The 20,059-nt window shown below is 43.3% G+C and overlaps 1 protein-coding gene across 1 annotated transcript in view; it reads right to left on the bottom strand.

Annotated features, from left to right (window-relative positions):
• The window catches only part of LOC109911258 (slit homolog 3 protein-like), a 614,108-nt gene that overhangs the window by 569,413 nt on the left and 24,636 nt on the right, over positions 1-20,059 (bottom strand). Inside the window, exon 2 of the mRNA XM_048603610.1 lies at positions 2,677-2,748. Within this exon, the coding sequence (XP_048459567.1) occupies positions 2,677-2,748 (72 nt within the window). The remainder of the gene's footprint in view (positions 1-2,676; positions 2,749-20,059) is intronic.

The following is a 20,059-nucleotide window of genomic DNA, read 5'->3' as shown; positions in this document are numbered from 1 at the left end:
CTACTCTGGACTAAATTGGTTCACCTCAATAGATTTTAGAGGATTCGAGAAATAGTGCCATCTGACGTAGAGGCGGAACTATTACCAGGATTCATCGATATTACAGGAACCATCATAGAGCATTTGGTCATAGCTAATGATGCGTTGATACTGTACATAAAGTATTGGTGTTTAACTAATGGTAGCTGTCTTTTCTGTAGGATGGAGGATTTCAAGACCAGGGGGCACATTTTTAAGGAGAGAAGAGAGAGATTTTAAAAAGGCATGAGGGGCAAATGTTTTACACAAAGGGTGATTTGCATGTGGAATGAACTTCCAGAGGAAGTGATGGATGTGGGTACAGTTAAAATGTTTAAAAGACATTTGGATATGTACATGAATAGGAAAGACTTAGAGGTAAAAGGGCCAGGAGCAGGCAGGTGGGACTAGTTTAGTTTGCGATTATGTTCGGGATGAACTGGTTGGACTGAACGGTATGTTTCCGTGCTGTATGACTCTATGACCCTACAAACTTTCATGAGGGTCAGGACACACCAAATGCTTCTGTATCTAAAACTAGCTGAATTTCTATTCCAAGTTTCTATCCACTATCCTTTGTCAGAAATTCTGTTAGGCATGATCAAAACAACAGCTCTTAATGTAATGCAGTAATCCAAAGGAGCCCACAGAATCTAATCATAAAATATGGCTTAAGACTGGAGACAGGACAATTGAAAATTTATTTTAAACAGTGTGTAACAATTTCCATTTGTTGTTTTGGAAGGATTGAATTCAAGACTACCAGTTCCATGACATCTCTTACATCATTATTTCCTCTTCATTTTTGTTGTACAATTTTAAGTTTTCAATGAAGCCTCCGACAACATTCAGCATCAATACTCTGTGAAAAAGACAGCAACGTATGCAGTGTAAATGTGCACAGTTAAGTGTGGAAATTGGAAATTGTTGTCAGTGATATCCTGCTCCTCTGCAGGGTGCAATGTTGCAGTCCTTGGAGCTACACTTTTTATGCACTGCTCTTGTAAGAAAGTGCACTGAAAATGTCATAAAAACTGAAAGAACTGCGGATGCTGTAAATCAGGAACAAAAACAAAGTTGCTGGAAAAGCTCAGCAGGTCTGGCAGCATCTGTGAAGGAGTAAACAGAGTCAACATTTCGGGTCCGGTGGCCCTCCCTCAGAATACAATGTCATGTTCAATGAGGTGCAACTGAGCTTTTACTGGATTACTAAGTCGTAATTAATGCTGAATAACCACCCTGGCCCTGAAAGATTCCTTTTAGAAATCATTTATAGTATTAAAAAAAACATGGGTCTTCTGAAAAATTATTTTACGATAAAGTTCAATGATATTTTAGCTTCAGCTTTAATCTCATAGTCGTGTACAAATCTTTATTTCACTCTCTGTAAAATGATTAAAACAAGATTAAACAAAAAATATTTTTATCAATCTGTCCAGAGTTTCTATCACACACCTCTAGAACAGGTGTGCCTTGAACCTGGGCAGCCCAGTTCAGAGATAGGGACGCTACCACCGCACCACAAGATTAAAAAAAACGGTGTTGTTTTACTTTTGGGTTTTTTTGACTCTGAGAATCTCTCAGTACGATTGTCTGCTAAGATTGCTTGGTGATTTTCTGTTGCTGAACAGCAGAAATTTCCTTGTACTGGATACAGAATGATTTTTATTACATATTCGGGGAAATTGTCATCTCGGAGTTTGCGAGATTTTTGCGAACGATTTTCTTCAAGATCAACAGCAAGAACTGTTGCCTTCCCTTCGATGCAAAATCTGAGCCAAACAAAACTGCAGAATCAAATGCACTGTGAAGCTGTTGCAACCGTACTTTGTAAGGTATTGATCTTAGTTTGTGTATACAAACTAAACACAATGCCTTTAATTCAAACTATTTGGGAATTGCAGTTTGCAGTAAGTGGAAAAAAATAGTTTGTTTATACCAACTATAAATAAAGTCTTTAATTCAAAATATTTGGGAATTGCAGTTTGTAGTAAGTGGAAAAAAATAGTTTGTTTATACAAAGTATAAATAAAGTCTTTAATTCAAACTATTTGGGAATTGCAGTTTGTAATAAGTGTTGAAATTAGATAACCTATTACATGTGATTTCCAAAAATGATGATATATTAAATAATAGAAATTCAGTAAGCGAACTGGTGCACAATACGATGAAATAATGAAATACAGAAGGAGGGTCCAGCCGGTCTGGATAACCAGTCAATTCGAATACACTGAAAAATAGCATTTGATAAAAGACACCATTCCTCCAGGAGTCATAACACGTTGCTCATAAGTTGCCATCTTTCCTTTGCATTTAAAGCAGAAGTACTATTAGCATTTCTCCGATGAGATTACATGATATTTTAAGTTACTACACTTCCATGCATTTCTGGGGCTCTGATTCATATTCAGACACAACAGAATTTGCAAAGGCCTCCCACTGATGACTGATGAAGATATTGGGCACTACGTGTTTCAGCTATTGTAGCACAGCCCCTGCAAGCGCTGTGGGTTTAGCAAACAAATCTCAGGTCCCCTAATTCATAATGGCACGAAGAAGGTGGGATGAAGGGGACAGAATAAAAGCAGGCTTTTGTTTTTTGTTTGGTCATTTACAAATTTCACAAAGGGACTCATACATGGGCTGGAATGTACTTACAAAACCCGGAGATTCTTCAGTCCAACAAAGTCCATCTTCGAAATCCGTGTAATGTTGTTCTTGTCCAGATCACTGCGAAATAAAGAAGACCAATTGATAGGATGCTTTGGTATTGGGTTACTATTGGCGTAAGTGACTCTAAACAATAAAAGTTCACCAAATGCAGAACAACTGCATCAAAATGCATTACTGAGCCTCATAAGCATGCTGTTACTTCTTCATTTAACAAAGAAATATGTTAAACATGGGCATAAAAGCATTTTCCCATTAAATGGTCTTCTAAATAGTTTAGCTCCAGTTTATGACATGAACTACAATTACCTCTGGATCTTTATTCAGCTCAACCAAATGCATTGCAATAGTTAAAAAAAAATCAAAGGGGCAAACAGGCTTGCAATATATTGGTCCTCAATTTTTTTAACCAGATCCAATATTCGAGAATTACAGTTCAATCCCTTTCGAGACATTCATTCAGCTCACTGCTGTCTGCGTTTGGTTTGAAATTATGATATTTGGCATTATTTCCACATTAATAGAAAGTAATAAAAAACTGACCCTATGAAAAATTGGCTATAGATTTGCCAAGAGTCAATTTCACATGCTGGCATTAACCAATTTCATCCTCCAGTGTTTAATGTACAGCATATTACAAAGAGCAAACATCTGCAAAATATGCTTACAGCAGCATAATCAATGCTGAAGCTTAGCCGATGTCCATCCAAGCTTTGATCTCGGATTATGAATCATTCAATTGAAATTCTACCCAGCAACTCACTGCCAACCATCTATTATCCTGCAACTAATAGTAGGAGTATGGGCTCAGCTAGGAATGAAGAGGATTAATTTGATTATGGTGTGCGGCTATTGCTCTGTGATTATATTCGACACTTAAGCCCATGTTTTATCTACAGCTCCATTGTGTTGGCACTTCTTGATTCCTCATAATATGGATAGTCCCTTGGGTCTTGCATTTATCTGCCTTACCCAGTCCATTGTGGCAGTGATGCTTATATTTCCTCACCTTTGCAAGGTAAGGGCTGGGAACTCCACCGCAACCCCAATGTCAAAGAAGAAGTATTTTGTTGGTGATTCTTATCATTAAACAGACCTCACCTCTTGTCCCAGTCAAAGCATTCAGTCTCGCCTCTGAGTCAGAAGACTGTTGGTTCAAGTCCAACTCCAGAGAGAGATAATTTAAGCTGAAACTTCACTGCATTGCATTGTTGGAGGTACCACCATTTGGGTGAGACGTTAAAGCATGGCTCTATCTTGTCCCTTCACATGGATGGAAAAGATTCCATTCGCTATTCAAAGAAGAGTTGGGAAGTCTTGCTCATGTCTTGGGCAATATGTTTTTCCCTCAGCCAACATCACTGACAATCAAGCTGTTGTTACTTTACTGCTTATGAAATTTTGGCCACTGGGTTTCATTCATCCCTACAGTGTGGAAGCAGGCCATCGAGTCGACACTGATGCTACATGGGCGACCACACTCCAGAAAGCATGGGGCATCCTGAAGAAACGATTGGTTTCTTGAAACACAGCTTCTTTCCTTGTTGCCGTTTTTCCCTAAACAGATATAATTCTTCATTTTAACACGCATTTTGTGCACTTTGCAGAGCACCAGAGTATCAGTGAAGTAAATCCCAAGGCACTGCCTCACACAAACACAATTCCATCCGCACCAATATCCAAAAAGAGTGTTTAACCAGATGGGTACACTGCACTATGAAACTTTAGCCATGTAGAAAGAAGCGTTTGAAACCTGACATTCCTGATTTGCCACAGTGATCAATTTAATGGCATGAGTTGTTCCTGTTTCTGCATACAGGTCAACCCACTCTTGAGCAAACACGCTCGATGGACTACAAAGGATTTTAAATGCTCTCAGAAAGCACATTGCAAATTCACCACTGGTTTGATTCCTCATTAATGGGAGTAAAGTTGCCATTCCGCAGTTCAATCTGGATGCCTCACACCTCAAGTATTCATCATGCTTCACTTGTCTGTGTCTGAGGCCTCCCAGTGACATGTTCTTGCTGTTAAACATGTCTTTTGAACTGCTCTTTCCAATATCAACAGGCCAAGAAAAGCAGATGGACATAGAACGTAGAACAGTACAGCACAGTACAGGCCTTTCAGCCCACGGTGTTGTGCTGACCTATTATCCTACTAAGATCAAACTACCCTGCATACCTTACATTTTTCTATCCTCCATGTGCCTATCCAAGAGTTGCTTAAAAGTCTCTAATGTATCTGAGTCCACCACCACTGCCGGCAGCGCATTCCACACGCCCACCACGCTCTGTGTAAAGAACCTACCTCTGACATCTCCCCTACACCTTCCTCCAATCACCTTAAAATTATGCCCCCTCGTAGTAGTCATTTCCGCCCTGGGAAAAAGTCTCTGGCTATCCACTCTATCTACGCCTCTCATCATCTTGTACACCTCTATCAAGTCACCTCTCATCCTTCTTCGCTCCAATGAGAAAAGCCCTAGCTCCCTCAACCTTTCCCCATAAGACCTGCCCTCCAGTCCAGGCAGTAAATCTCGTCTGCACCCTCTCTAAAGCTTCCACATCCTTCCTATAATGAGGTGACCAGAACCGAACAGACATGATCAGCCTCGAATGATTCTGGATTGATTGCAGCTACAGCAGCTATGGCTAAAGAGCTCAAAACAGTCAGAATCTGAGAAGATCGAGGTTTCACTTGCAATTTGTAGCTGGAACTGTGGCTCACGGATTATTTTTCCAAATGAATCAATGTTTGGACCTTGGCTGGCTATAGCCCATTCCACACCTGACCTGGGAACTGTGGCTGAATGTAAGAAGTAGGATACAAGTCCCCTCCCAAGCTCAACTTCCTCACATTAATGAATACTGAAAACACTCAAACTTAAAAAGCACATCATCATGATATTCCTGTTCTTTTTAAAACTCTTTCATTGTCATCTTGTGTGGTTGCCACTTAACTCCTACTCTGTAGCTCAGAAAATTGTACACAAAATGCGTGTTGTAACACAGAATTTGGTCTATTTTGGGGATAAAAGCAACAAGAAAGAAAGAACTTATATTTCTATAACTTTAATCATGACTTCATACCACAGTCGGTTAACTTTTTTTTATAATCACTGTTGTATTTAAGGAAGCAAAGGAGTCAAGTTTTGCACAGCAAAATGCCTTACCAATCCAGTGTTATGAACTTAGTAGGAAGGCATTGTTTGGAACATCATTTTTAAACCTACATAGTAACCTCTGCTCTAAGTCTGGGCATCTAAGCAGAGAGATCACACTTATCTGACATGACTCAGCACTGAGACATGCTCAAAGTCACAAGTCATACAGCTCGGAAACAGACCCTTTGGTCCAACCAGTCCATGCCGACTGTAATCCCAAACTAAACTAGTCCCAACTGCTTGCCCCTGGCCCATTTCCGTCCAAACGTTTTCTATTTGTTTACTGATCCAAGTGTCTTTTAAACATTGTAATTGTACCCACATCCACCACTTCCTCAGGAAGTTCTTTCCAGGTGTGAACCACCCTCTGTGTAAATAAGTTGCCCCTCATGTCGTTTTTAAATCTCTCTCTTCTCACCTTAAAAATGTGTCCCTAGCTTTGAAATCCCCCATCCCAAGGAAAGGACAACTACCATTAACCATATCTATACCCCTCATGATTTTCTATAGGGTCACCTCTAAACCTCCCACGCTCCAGTAAAAAATAGTCCCAGCCGATCCAGCCTTTCTTTACAACTCAAACATTCCACTCCTGACAACATCCTGGTGAATCTCTTCTGAAGCTTCTCCGGCTGAATAATATCCTTCCTAGAACTCCTCCTACATAAAACAGGAACTTGGCCAATGTACCGATGTTATGGCAGAAGATGCTATCCCCTTTGAAATGTGTCCTGGCAAGAATCTCAATCTTCAAAAGAGAAGGATTCGGGAATTAGATGTGTGCAGCAATCCAAAATACAGGGAGACAGGAATAAACCTACTTGCTGAATTATGCTCAATCATTTGCAACTTCTAAAATAATGGGAACTGAAAAAGTTAACCCGGTCTGGTGTTTGTCACCCTGTAATTTAATTTAAGAGACACTCCACCCTGCTTCAACAGACCATAGTAATAACAATCTTAATGTCAGTGGTTGAACCATAAGCACAACCCTTTGCCAATTTTTCTGAACTGTGCAGTGGTGTGTTGTAGAGTTAATCATGATTGTAGGGACTCAGACTCTATCCTAATTATTTTCCCCTATCAACAACAATTTGTGTTCCATAAGTCTTTTTTTTAATGGCTCAGTTTTTATGCCAAGAACTATCTTGGATTCCACCTCTTGCAATTCTTTTTAAAACCTCCTGATACTTCTGTAACTACAGTGAAAACTGTCACACATCCTCCAAAGTTTGCCTTCATTGCTAATGTTAAAAACGCTAATTTAAATGATTGTGTGCCTTTGACATAGAATAAAGTCCAAAAAGTGCTATGAACCTCAACTAGATTTTAAAACTGGACACTGAATCAAAGCACATCATCAAGAAAAGTGATGAAAAGTAAGGTCAAAGAGGTATTTAAAGAAGGGAGGAAATGTGCAGAGACAGAGAAGATTAAAGAGGGAATGGGGCTAAGGCAGCTGAAGACATTGCCAGCAATAGCTGTTGAGGAGGGTGTACAAGAGGTTAGAGCTGGGACACAAAGAATTACTGGGGGTTTACAGGGTTCAGGGAGGTTAGAGAGGTAGGACAGACCATTGAAGGATTGAAACATGAGGATGATCACTTTAAACTGGAAGCATTGAGGAGCTAGGTGTCAATGGTGGATCAACTAAGATGGGAATAATAAGTGTGGCTTTGGTTTGGGACAGAATGTACACAGTAGAGTTTTGGATAAGCTGAAGTTTATAAAATATAGAGACAGGGAGACTGATGAGCAGGACATTGGAATAGTTACACCCGGAAATGCCAATGACATTGATGAGATGTTCTGCAGCAGAAGTGAACCATATTGGGAGCAGCAAGATCCCAGTTAGATACCTTGTTCATTTCGACAGCCTTCTGTCAGTTTCTTATCCAAAGAGAGCCATTCTGTAAAATGTATTTGTGGGTACAATTACAACGTTTAAAAGACATTTAGATAAGAACATGAATGAGAAAGGTTTGGAGGGCTATGGGCCAAGAGCAGGCAGGTGGGAGTTGTTTGGTTTGGGACTATAGTTGCCATGGACTGGTTGGACCAAAGGCTCTGTTTCCGTGCTGTACGAGTCTACTCACAAGCTCAATAGCAAACAGTCTTGAAACAGAAAACCTCAATGTGCATTACGTGGTCTACACCAAATCACATATAACATTGGGAAGTTCAAAACCATCCTATGTAGAGTCTCCCCAGCGGCCTCCCACCAATCCTCTCACTTTGCCTCTGATTCTCTACCCTTCCCCAACCACTGTCGCAGGCTGAACCACGTTGTTTCCAATTTCAGCAGTCTATTTACCCGGAAATTTACCTTCCAACACGAAGACAGTGACGGCCTATTTACTACATACAAATCCAATTACTCTACTGTCAATAAACTGCAAACCATTTAAAACAATCAGTACCTTACCAGTAACTCACATTTAGCCTTCACTCCCAAATTACAATGACATCTGAGATCCTAACTCCAGAAATGTAAAATTCTTACCTTTATGTTTAAATCCCTCCATATTTTGTCACACAAACTTCGTAAACTTCTTTTGCAAGGCATTGTGCTCAATTTGTAAACAGCCCTGTGTTGCTCTTTGCACCCATCATGTAAATTGTGAACAAATCACTGCAACCACCATCCCAGATATTTCCATGTCCTCCGAATGTAACAGGAATAAACCATAGGACTTGGCAGTGGCTTCAAAACATTGTCAGACATGATTCCTGGCTGTACTAGCACTCTGACTCACCCGAAAAAGCAGCACTTGCAGGAAGATCACAGCCAATTAAAAATGGCGTTTAATACAGAAATATTTCTGGTTTTCCTTCCAATTTCATTATTGCAAAGTATTTTCAGCACAAAAACCAGATGTATAGCCTAGCAGGTCCATATGCCAGGGTGTGTGCTGCTTATAAGCATCTCCTCCCAACTCTTCATTGAACTTCATCAACATATCCTTCTGATTTTTTCTTCCTCATGTGCTTAGCTAACTCCCCCCCAGATACAACTTTCTCTCAACAAATCCTGTGCAACAAAGTTCCACATTCTAATCTCTCTCTGGCAGTGACATTTCTCCTGAATTGCCTTTGGATTTGTTTCTGACTGTCTTATATTTGTGGTCCCCGGTACTGGTCTTGCTTTTCTTATCTATCTATCCTATCAAACTCTTCATACCTGTAAACTTCTATTAGATTACCATCCAATTATCTCATTCAGAGAAAAATGTTCCAGTTTCTTCAATCATTCATGCATAAGTAAAGGTTCTCAGTTTTGCTCTCATTCTTGCAATCATTTTGCCTTTTTTACATTGTCTCTATATTATAGAGTCATAGAGTCACACAGCACGGAAACAGACGCTTCAGTCCAACCAGTCCATGCTGAACACAATCCCAAACTAAACTAGTTCCCACCTGTCTGCTCCTGGCCCATATCCCTCCAAACATTTCTTATTCATGTACTTACCCAAACGTCTTTTAAACATTGCAACTATACCCACATCCGGGGAGGTGATGGCCTAGTGGTATTATCACTGGACTGTTAATCCAGAGACCCAAATAACATTCTGGGGACCTGGGTTCAAATCCTGCCAAAGCAGATGGTGGAATTTGAATTCAATAAAATATCTGGAATTAAGAATCTAATAACGACCATGAATCCATTGTCGGATAAACCTATCTGGTTCACTAATGTCCTTTAGGGAAGGAACCTGCCATCCTTACATGGTCGGGCCTACATGTGACTCCAGACCCACAGTAATGTGGTTGACTCTGAACTGCCCTCTGGGCCATTTGGGATGGACAATAAACGCTGCCTAGCCAGCAATGCCCTCATCGCATTAAAGAATAAAGGACACCCACCACTTCCTCTGGTAATTCATTCCACACACAAACCACTCTCTGTGTAAGAAACATTGCCCTGCATGTCTTTTTGAAATCTTTCTCCGATGCCCCCAGTCTTTAAATCCCCCAACCGAGTGAAAAGACATCTGCCCTTCACCTTATCTATACCCCTCATGATTTTATAAACTCTTATAAGGTCACCCCTCAACCTCCTACGCTCCAGGAGAAAAGTCCCAGCCTCTCCATATAACTCAAACTCTCCATTCCTGGCAACATCCTGGTAAATCTTTTCTGAACCCTCTCCAGTTTAATAATATCCTTCCTATAGCAGGGCGACCAAATCTGCAAGCAGTAATCCAGAAGAGGTCTTACCAATGTCCTGTATGACCTCAACATGACTTCCCAACTCCTATACTCAAATGCCTGAGCAATGAAGGCAAGCGTGCTAAACACCGGCTTAACCACCTCATCGACCCGTGATGCACACTTCAAGGAATCATGAACTGAACCCCTAGATCTCTCTGCTCCACAACACTACCCCAGGCCCTAAGGTATGAGGCTGGCTTCATAAGCTTCAGGTCAATGAAGTGGGGAAGATGATACTGGACACATCCAATATGCTCACCACCAGACCATGAAGCTAAAGTTGCTGGGTGTCCGATGCAACATGGGCCTTCCTCCACACAGGTAAACTACAGTCAGTATACAGGATGAAGCCATTATACAGCATAGTTGAGCATGAGGGGTGGACCATCCAATAGCATACCGTTCCCCAAACAATTTCAGACGTGGTCAGGGGTTGGTCAGTCAGTAGCAGGAAGGTCATCTCCTGGTCACTCTCTCCTCTCATCTCCACCCCTTGCCAGCCCTCAAAACTCCCTCAGCAGGGGAGGGTGAAATCCAGCCATACCCTCTGTTTTACAGTCAGCTAGATGTAGAAACATAGCATCCCAACAGTACAGATAAAGGCCATTCAGCCCATCAAATCTGCATCACCGTCTGAAGAGCATCCCACCCAGACCCATCCGCTGACCCCATTCATGTAACGCACATTTATCATGGCTACCATCCCTGGACTGTATGCATAATTTAGTATGACAAACGCACCTAATGTGCACATCTTTGGACTGTGGGAAGAAACCAGAGCACACGGAGGAAACACACGCAGACATGGGGAGAATGTGCAAACTCCACACAGATAGTGGCCCGAGGGTGGAATCGAGTCTGAGTCCCTGGTACTGAGAGGCGACAGTGTTGTGAGACACCATGCCGCCCACTACAGATATTGTTATGCATCTCTAGCCCACATGTTCAGACTTTAGTCTTCAGTGAACTATGTACATCAGCTGTTCCAATGCCACGATTCCTGACAGACATCTGGGAGGAAGGAGCTTAAAGATGTTCAGAAGACCTGACAAGATCAAGGACCAGGCTGACAAGTGACAGGGAACATTACCACCACTGTACAAATGCCATACAATGAATATCTTCAACAAGAGGGAATCCAGCCATTGTCCCTCGACTTTCACTAGCCATCACTGAATCCTCCACTATGAAAATCCTGGGGTCAACACTGACCAGAAACTGAACTGGGTTAGCTACATATATATACAGTGGCTACAAGTGCAGGTCAGAGGCCATGAATCCTGCAGCAAGTATTGTCCCACTGAACTTATCTCTACTTATCTCGACTCCATTTTCTCCCCCTTGGTCCAGCAACTCCCCACCTACGTCCGTGACACCACCCACGCCCTCCACCTCCTCCAAAACTTCCAATTCCATGGTCCCCAACACTTCATCTTTACCATGGACATCCAGTCCCTATACACCTGCATTCTCCATGCAATGGCCGAAAGGCCGTCCGCTTCTTCCTGTCCCACAGGCCTGACCAGTCCCCCTCCTCAGACACCCTCATCCGCTTAGCTGAACTCGTCCTCACCCTTAACAACTTCTCTTTCAATTCCTCCCACTTCCTACAGACAAAGGGGGTGGCCATGGGTACCCGCATGGGCCCAAGCTATGCCTGCCTCTTTGTAGGTTACATGGAACAATCCCTCTTCCATACCTACACTGGCCCTAAACCCCACCTCTTCCTCCGTTACATCGATGACTGTATCGGCGCCGCTTCGTGCTCCCACGAGGAGCTCGAACAGTTCATCCACTTCACCAACACCCTCCACCCCAACCTTAAGTTCAACTGGACCATCTCTAACACCTCTCTCACCTTCCTGGACCTCTCTGTCTCCATCTCTGGCAACCACCTAGAAACTGATATCCATTTCAAGCCCACCGGCTCCCACAGCTACCTAGAATACACCTCCTCCCACCCACCTTCCTGCATCCCCTATTCCCAATTCCTTCGCCTCCTCCGCATCTGCTCCCAGGATGAGGCATTCCACTCCCATACATCTCAGATGACCTCGTTTTTCAAGGACCACAACTTCCCGCCCTCAGTGGTCAAGAATGCCCTCGACCGTGTCTCCCGCATTTCCAGCAACTCATCCCTCACACCCCCTCGCCGCAATAACAACCAAAACAGAATCCCCCTCGTCCTCACGAATCACCCCACCAACCTCCGGATCCAACGCATCATCCTCTGACACTTCCGCCAGCTGCAATCCGACCTCACCACCAAAGACATTTTTCCCTCCCCACCCTTATCTGCTTTCCGGAGGGACCACTCTCTCTGTGACTCCTTTGTCCGCTCCACACTCCCCTCCAGCCCCACCACACCGGGCACCTTTCCCTGCAACCGCAGGAAGTGCTACACCTGCCCCCACACCTCCTCCCTCAACCCCATCCCAGGCCCCAAGAAGACTTTCCACGTCAAACAGATGTTCACCTGCACATCTGCTAATGTGGTATATTGTATCCGCTGTTCCAGATGTGGCCTCCTCTACATCGGGGAAACCAAGCGGAGGCTTGGGGACCGCTTTGCGGAACACCTACACTCGGTTCGCACGAAACAACTGCACCTCCCAGTCGCGAACCATTTCAACTCCCCCTCCCATTCCTCAGACGACACGTCCATCCTGGGCCTTCTGCAGTGCCACAGTGATGCCACCCGAAGGTTGCAGGAACTGCACCTCATATTTTGCTTGGGAACCCTGCAGCCCAATGGTATCAATGTGGACTTCACAAGCTACCCCTCCCCCTACCGCATCCCAAAACCAGCTCAGCTTGTCCCCACCTCCCTAACCTGTCCTTCCTCCCACCTATCCCCTCCACCCACCTCAAGCCCCACCCCCCTCTCCTACCTACTGGCCTCATCCCGCCCCCTTGACTGTGACCTATCCCCTCCCTAACTCCATACCTACGCTCACCATTACTGGCTCCATCCCCGCCTCTTTGACCTGTCTGTCTCCTCTCCACCTATCTTCTCCTTTATCCATCTTCTATCTGCCTCCCCCTCTCTCCCTATTTATTTCAGAACCCCCTTCCCCTCCCCCATTTCTGAAGAAGGGCCTAGGCCCGAAACGTCAGCTTTCCTGCTCCTCTGATGCTGCCTGGCCTGCTGTGTTCATCCAGCTCTACACCTTGTTATCTCAAGTACTATACCTCCTGACTCCCCAAAGCCTGTCCACCATCTACAAGGCACAAGTCAGGAATGCGATGGAATACTCCCCACTTGCCTGGATGAGTGCAGCTCCCACAAGACTCAAAGCATCCTACTTGAATGGCATCACATCCACAAGCATCCACTCCCTCTACCACCATTACTCAGTAGCAGCGGTGTGTACTATCTACAAGATGCTCTGCAGAAATTCACCAAAGATCCTTAAAAGAGATCCTTCCGAACCCATGACCACTTCCATCCAGAAGGACAAGGGCAGCAGATACATGGGAACACCATCCATCTGCAAGTTCCCTCCGAGCCGCTTACCATCCTGACTTGGAAATGTATCGCTGTTACTTCAGTGTCACTGGGTCAAAATCCTGGAACTCCCTCCCAAACAGCAGAATGAGCGCACCTACACTAAATGGATCAGAATAGTCCAAGAAAGCAGTATACCACCACATTCTCAAGGACAAGTAGGGTTGGGTTAATAAATGCTGGGCCAGTCAGTCATAGCCACAAAATGAGGCAGTGTTTGAACCTTGAGATCTGAGTCAATATATTACTTTAAAAATGATCATAATACCAAGATGCTAAATTTTTAAAAAATTCATTCATAGGATGAGGGTGTTGCTGGCTAGATCAGCATTTATTGCCCATCCCTAATTGTTAAGGGTCAACCACATTGCTGTGGGTCTGGAATCACATGTAGGCCAGACCAAGTAAGGATGGCAGTTTCCTTCCCTAAAGGACATTAGCGAACAGATGGGTTTTTCCTGAGAGATGACAATGGATTCATGGTCTCCATTAGAGTCCTAATTCCGGATTTTTATTGAATTCAAATTCCACCATCGCATGTGGGGGGATTCAAACACGGGTCCCCAGTACAGTTACTGGGTCTTTGGATTAACAGCCCAATGATAATTCAACTCGGTCATTGCCTGCCCTTATTACAATCCAAACGAAAGCATCGTTAAAAAGTAACACTGTGAAAGTCAGAATAATTTCAAGTTTATGCCTATCATGGAGAACTAACATTACGCAGTTTTTCTCATCTTTTAAGTCATCTAGGAAGATGTGATGTACCTTTAGAGCACAATTCTATGTCCATTGTCTATGACTGGACAGGAAATATGTCCATACAGTGTACAACATCTGTGAGTGAAAATTAATAGGTATAGATTCAAGTGATGTGGCATGAAACTCAAAAGAGATAATGGCATTTGATAGCGCATTGCAGGAAGGAAATGTTTTGTCAGGTGTAAGGCAATTGGTGGGAGGAACTTGCCCATGAACATTATGCCTTGTCATGTCTGGGTATGAATCCCACTGAAGTTAACGAGGAATTCGGAACATCACAACCCACAACAACCCAACCCACAACAACCCAACCCACAGCATCCCAACCCACAGCATCCCAACCCACAGCATCCCAACCCACAACAACCCAACCCACAACAACCCAACCCACAGCATCACAACCCACAACATCCCAACCCACAGCATCCCAACCCACAACATCACAACCCACAACATCACAACCCACAACATCACAACCCACAGCATCCCAACCCACAACATCACAACCCACAACATCCCAACCCACAACATCCCTATTTACAACATCACAACCCACAACATCCCAACCCACAACATCCCTATTTACAACATCACAACCTACAACATCCCAACCCACAACATCCCAACCCACAACATCCCAACCCACAACATCACAACCCACAACATCCCAACCCACAACATCCCAACCCACAACATCCCAACCCACAACATCTGAACACTCTCAATAAACAAGCAAAGGTACGAGAAAAAAACCTGACCCGCATTACTGAATTTTGTTTCTGTTTGAATTTACAGTGTTTGAATAGTGAATACAGGGAAAAATAATTAAACACCACATTGCTGTTTCAAAATAGCTCAAAGCACTTGCACAATGAGAATGATTTGTATCCACATTGTATCTTTAATGTAATGAAATGTCTCATGGTGCTTCCAAAGGGCATTATAGAACAAACCCTGACACAGAGCCACAAAGAGAGAAATTATGGCAGACTTAATTGAAGAGTAGGAGCAGGCCAATTGGCCCATTAAGTTCACATTGACCCTCTGAAAAGCATCCACCCAGACCCATACCCCTGCTACCCTGTCACGCTGCAGTTCCCATGGCTAGACCACCCACCCCCCCGCTTGCCTGCACAACCCTGGACACTACGGGCAATTTAACACGGCCGATCCACCCTAACATGCACATCTTTGGACTGTGGGAGGAAACCCACACAGACACGGAGAGAATGTGCAAATTCCACACAGACAGTTGCCCAAGAGTGGAACTGAACTGGAGTCCCAGGTGCTGTGAGGCAGCAGAGACAAAGAAAGAAAGAAGACAGAGTCTGTGTTGGAAATAACAGCTTCTGTCTGTCTTTGGAACCCTGTGCGAGGGAAACCTGTAGTCCATCCGATACCGAATGTTAGACAAGAAGTTTTACAATTTATTAAAAGTGGGGATTAATTACTATTGAGCCACAGCCTCAGTACTTTAACACCCTGCAAAGTTGATGGGAGTTACAACTGCAATAGTGTTCAAATCCACCGTACTGCCTCAAACTTCTGATGTTGATTTTAACGAAAGCAGGCTGGTGGGAGAGCGGTGACTAAGCCCCTGTCAGGAGATGATCCCTTATTTAAATATTTAAACACACATTAAGGCTGCATGCCTAAGATTTTATCCTGTGTTCCGGGTTTAACACTGGCCAACTGGTTTACCTAGGTCTTTAGGATTTGCTGACGTTGCGGGCAGAGAGGAAGATCATGCCTTTCAAGCACTGCTTGTGGGCCTGAAGGAGTTTCTCTGCTTAAGCTGGCCCAGTAAACTATCACGTCAACCTTCCTATTATAACATCCTAAGGGCAGTCTGCTTTCTCAAATCGATTATCCGTCTCATTGGAGACTGTGAAATCTCACATTGGACAAATTCTCTCCAACATTCCTCAATATTTTAACGGTGAACATTTTGAAAGCACTGTTTGAAGTACATTTTAAATGCAACTTCGTCCTCTCCATAGACTTCACGGGTTCTGGTTCCCGGTACACAACATCGTATCCCAGCAGAATTCACCAAGACATTAAAGTAAGAATGACGTAATGTTACAGCGATTAAAATAAATGGATGCAAAACCCTGCTGCCATTTCACTTTTAGTTGACTAATCTGTAGCTCAGCATTAATTTTTGTGAGATTGATTTATTTACTGTTGTCCTATGTGCCTAAGTACAGTGAAAAGTTTTGTTTTGCGAATGGTACGGGCAGATCATAAGGACATACAGAACATAGGGTGATTGAACAAAGTGAGGAATAGAAGCTTATGCAAAGAACGTGTACTAAAGCAGATGAGCCCGGATGAGACCTGATTGCTTCTCGTTGATCATTGAGGTGGCACGGTGGCTCAGTGATTAGCACTGCAGCCTCACAGCACCAGCAGACCCAAGTTTGATTCCACCCTTGGGCGACTGTCTGTGTAGAGTTTGCACATTCTCCGCATGTCTGCATGGGTTTCCTCCCACAGTCCAAAGATGTGTAGGCTAGGTGGATTGGCCATGCTAAATTGCCCATAGTGTTCAGGGATGTGCAGACTAGGTGGGTTATTGGGGGATGGGTCTGAGTGGGATGCTCTGAGGGTCAGTGTGGACTTGTTGGGCCAAAGGGTCTGTTTCCACACTGTAGGGATTCTATGGTTAAAGCAAGGAATCAACATCAGATTTGAAATTTTAGAGGTCCACTCAGCAGTCTGATAACAGCAGGGAAGAAGCTATTCTTGAATCTGTTGGCTCGTGTGTTTAAGCTTTTGTATTTTCCGCCTGACAGAACAGGTTGGAAGAGATTACAACTGGGGTGGGAGGGGTCTTGGATAATGTTGGCTTTACAACGCAAAGTGTAGATGGAGTCAAAGGATGGTCTGGGCCACATTCATAACTCTCTGTAGTTTCTTACATTCCTGGGCAGGGCAGTTGCCAATTGCACGGGCTTGGGAAATAATTAACCTTTTGAGCCTGTTGTGCAACCTACCCTAAAATAAGCAAGGCTTGTCTGTAGCTAATTCTGACGCTTGCACCTCCATGAGCTAAAGTATGAAATACTGGAATACTGGGGGATGCAATGGCTTAATGGTATTTTCACTGGACTGTTAATCCAGAGATCCAGATAACATTCTGGGGACCCAAGTTTGATTCTCACCACGGCAGATGGTGGAATTTGAATTCAATAAAAGTATCTGGAATTAAGGGTCTAATGATGGCTATGAACCCATTTGACAATTGTCAGGAAAAACCCATCTGGTTCACTAATGTCCTTTAAGGAAGGAAACTGCCATCCTTACCCGGTCTGGCCTACATGTGACTCCAGACCCACAGCAATGTGGACGACTCTGAACTGCCCTCTGGGCAATTAGGGATGGACAATAGATGCAGCTCAGTCAGCGATGCCCTCATCCCGTGAATGAGTAAAGAAAAAATATCGATCTAAACCAACGAATGTGTCCTGGTGTCTGGACACTAATGATGACCACCCTCTCCATAGCCCCCACAGTACAGGAATAGTTGCGTTCCAAACTAGGTTTTTGTGGTTTTCCCTGCTAATCCAGAACATCCTAATATGGTATTCATTCTGTTCTTTTGCGAGACTTTTGACATGACATCAAATGCTTTTTTAATCACATAACTTAGTCAGAAACAATTCTTTTGCTTGTTGTTTGCTTGCGTTTCTGCCATGGGAGATGCAAAGATAGCAGTTTGGACTTACTAATGTGTGTGTGGATATCAGCGAGGAGGGCACTGAATGGGTCAATAAAATACCGAGGCAGACAGTAGGACTCTTTCAACTGGTCCACGTGCTATAGTCTTGGCGCAAATAGTGCAGAAACCCTGGGCAAATTGGATGAAGTTACAAGGAGCGAATTGGATAGATCGTACAGAAATCCACCTCACTGTCACAGTGTCAGCCATGGCACAATTTTGTTACTCTTGCTGCTCTGTCGCAATGTATTGGTTTCAAGTCCCACCCCCTGCAATTGAGCACACAAACTAAGGCTTATGTTCCAGTGCAGTGCTGAGAGGGAGTTACACTACTGGAGGTGCTATCTTTCATTTAAGATGCTAAATTAAGGCCTTGACTGCCTGTTCAGAGAGCTGTAAAAAACCCTAAGGCTACATTTGAAGTTATCCGTGGTGTCATGGCTAATATTTATCCTTTAATCAACATCACAAAAACACATTGTCTGTTGGAGGAGTCAGCTTTGTACCATCTGAAGTGTTTTCCTGTTTAAAACAATGACTATACTCCAAAGTGAGGAAAGAGACACTGGGGTGCAGGTTCACAGTTCCTTGAAAGTGGAGTCGCAGATAGACAGGGTAGTGAAGAAGGCATTTGGTAAACTTGCCTTTATTGGTCAATGCATTGAGTATGGGAATTGGGAAGTCATGTACAGGACATTGGTTAGGCCACTATTGGAATACTGTGTTCAATTCTGCTCACCCTGCCATAGAAAAGCTGTTGTTAAACTTGAAAGGGTTGAGAAAAGGTTGACAAGGATATTGCCTTGGTTGGAGGGTTTGAGCTATAGGGAGAGGCTGAAGAGGCTAGGGGTATTTTCCTTAGTACATCGGAGGCTGAGGGGTGAATTTACAGAAGTTTATAAAATCATGAGGGGCATGGATAGGGTGAATAGCCAAGGTCTTTTCCCCAGGGTAGGGAATAGATTTAAAGGAGAGGGGATAGATTTAAAAGGGATCTCAGGGGTAACTTTTTCACACAGAGGGTAGTGCATGTACGGAATGAGCTTCCAGAGGAAGTGGTGGAGGCTGGTACAATTACAACATTTAAAAGGCATCTGGATGGGCATATGAATAGGAAAGGTTTAGAGATCCATGGGCCAAATGCTGGCAAATGGGACTAGGCTAATTTAAGATATCTGGTTGGCAGAGACGAGTTGGACCGAAGGGTTTGTTTCCATGCTGAATATCTCTATGACTCTATGCTGTAGAGAGATTTGAGCTGACTGGCGATGATAAAAAATACTATATAAATGCAAGTCTTTGTAAATGCTTCGTTAGTTATGTAACTTAAACACACAGTCCAAAGAAGGTCTTGATTTCAACTCTTGGCCTGGGGCTGTGGGGTAGGCAGGAATTATATTCATTTGAGTTTGCCAGTCAAAACAAAAACTACTTCAAAAGGCCTATTTTCTACATAGAAATTTCACGATCGGGTTCAGTTAGAAATATTATTACTTTTGTTAAATTAACAACTCAAATAAAAAGAAAAAAAATAGTTTTGTCAGGTGAAACATCACAAGTTCAAAATCAAAGCGCCGCTTAGATATTGCCAATCTATTAATAACTGCTACAATTAAATACAAACATCCCATCTAACTATTCGGAAAGCAAACCCAACTAATCATTTTTCACAGGTCACATTGTAGAACTGACTAGCTCTGAAAGAGCATCCCTGTCTCAAGTGATCTAAGGCGCATTATTTGGATTGAAAATGCGGTCCAGTTAAATATTGTGAAAATCTCCAGGGGTTTTGAAACATCTGAACACTATGCCACCAACACAACTACCATCACCTTGTGCTTAGGTTGAAATAGATGATCTCCAAAAAGGGTGGCCAAATTTATACAATTTGCCTCAGTACCCTTGGATTAGAGATGGGATGAAAACCAAAATCTGATAGATTCCTGGTTCCAATATCTATCCATGGTGTGGAGGTGCTGGCGTTGGACTGGGGTGGATA

Source organism: Rhincodon typus, chromosome 12, assembly GCF_021869965.1.
Source record: "Rhincodon typus isolate 14 chromosome 12, sRhiTyp1.1, whole genome shotgun sequence".
Classification (NCBI taxonomy): Eukaryota; Metazoa; Chordata; class Chondrichthyes; order Orectolobiformes; family Rhincodontidae; genus Rhincodon; species Rhincodon typus.
This window is presented reverse-complemented; position numbering and strand designations above follow the sequence as displayed.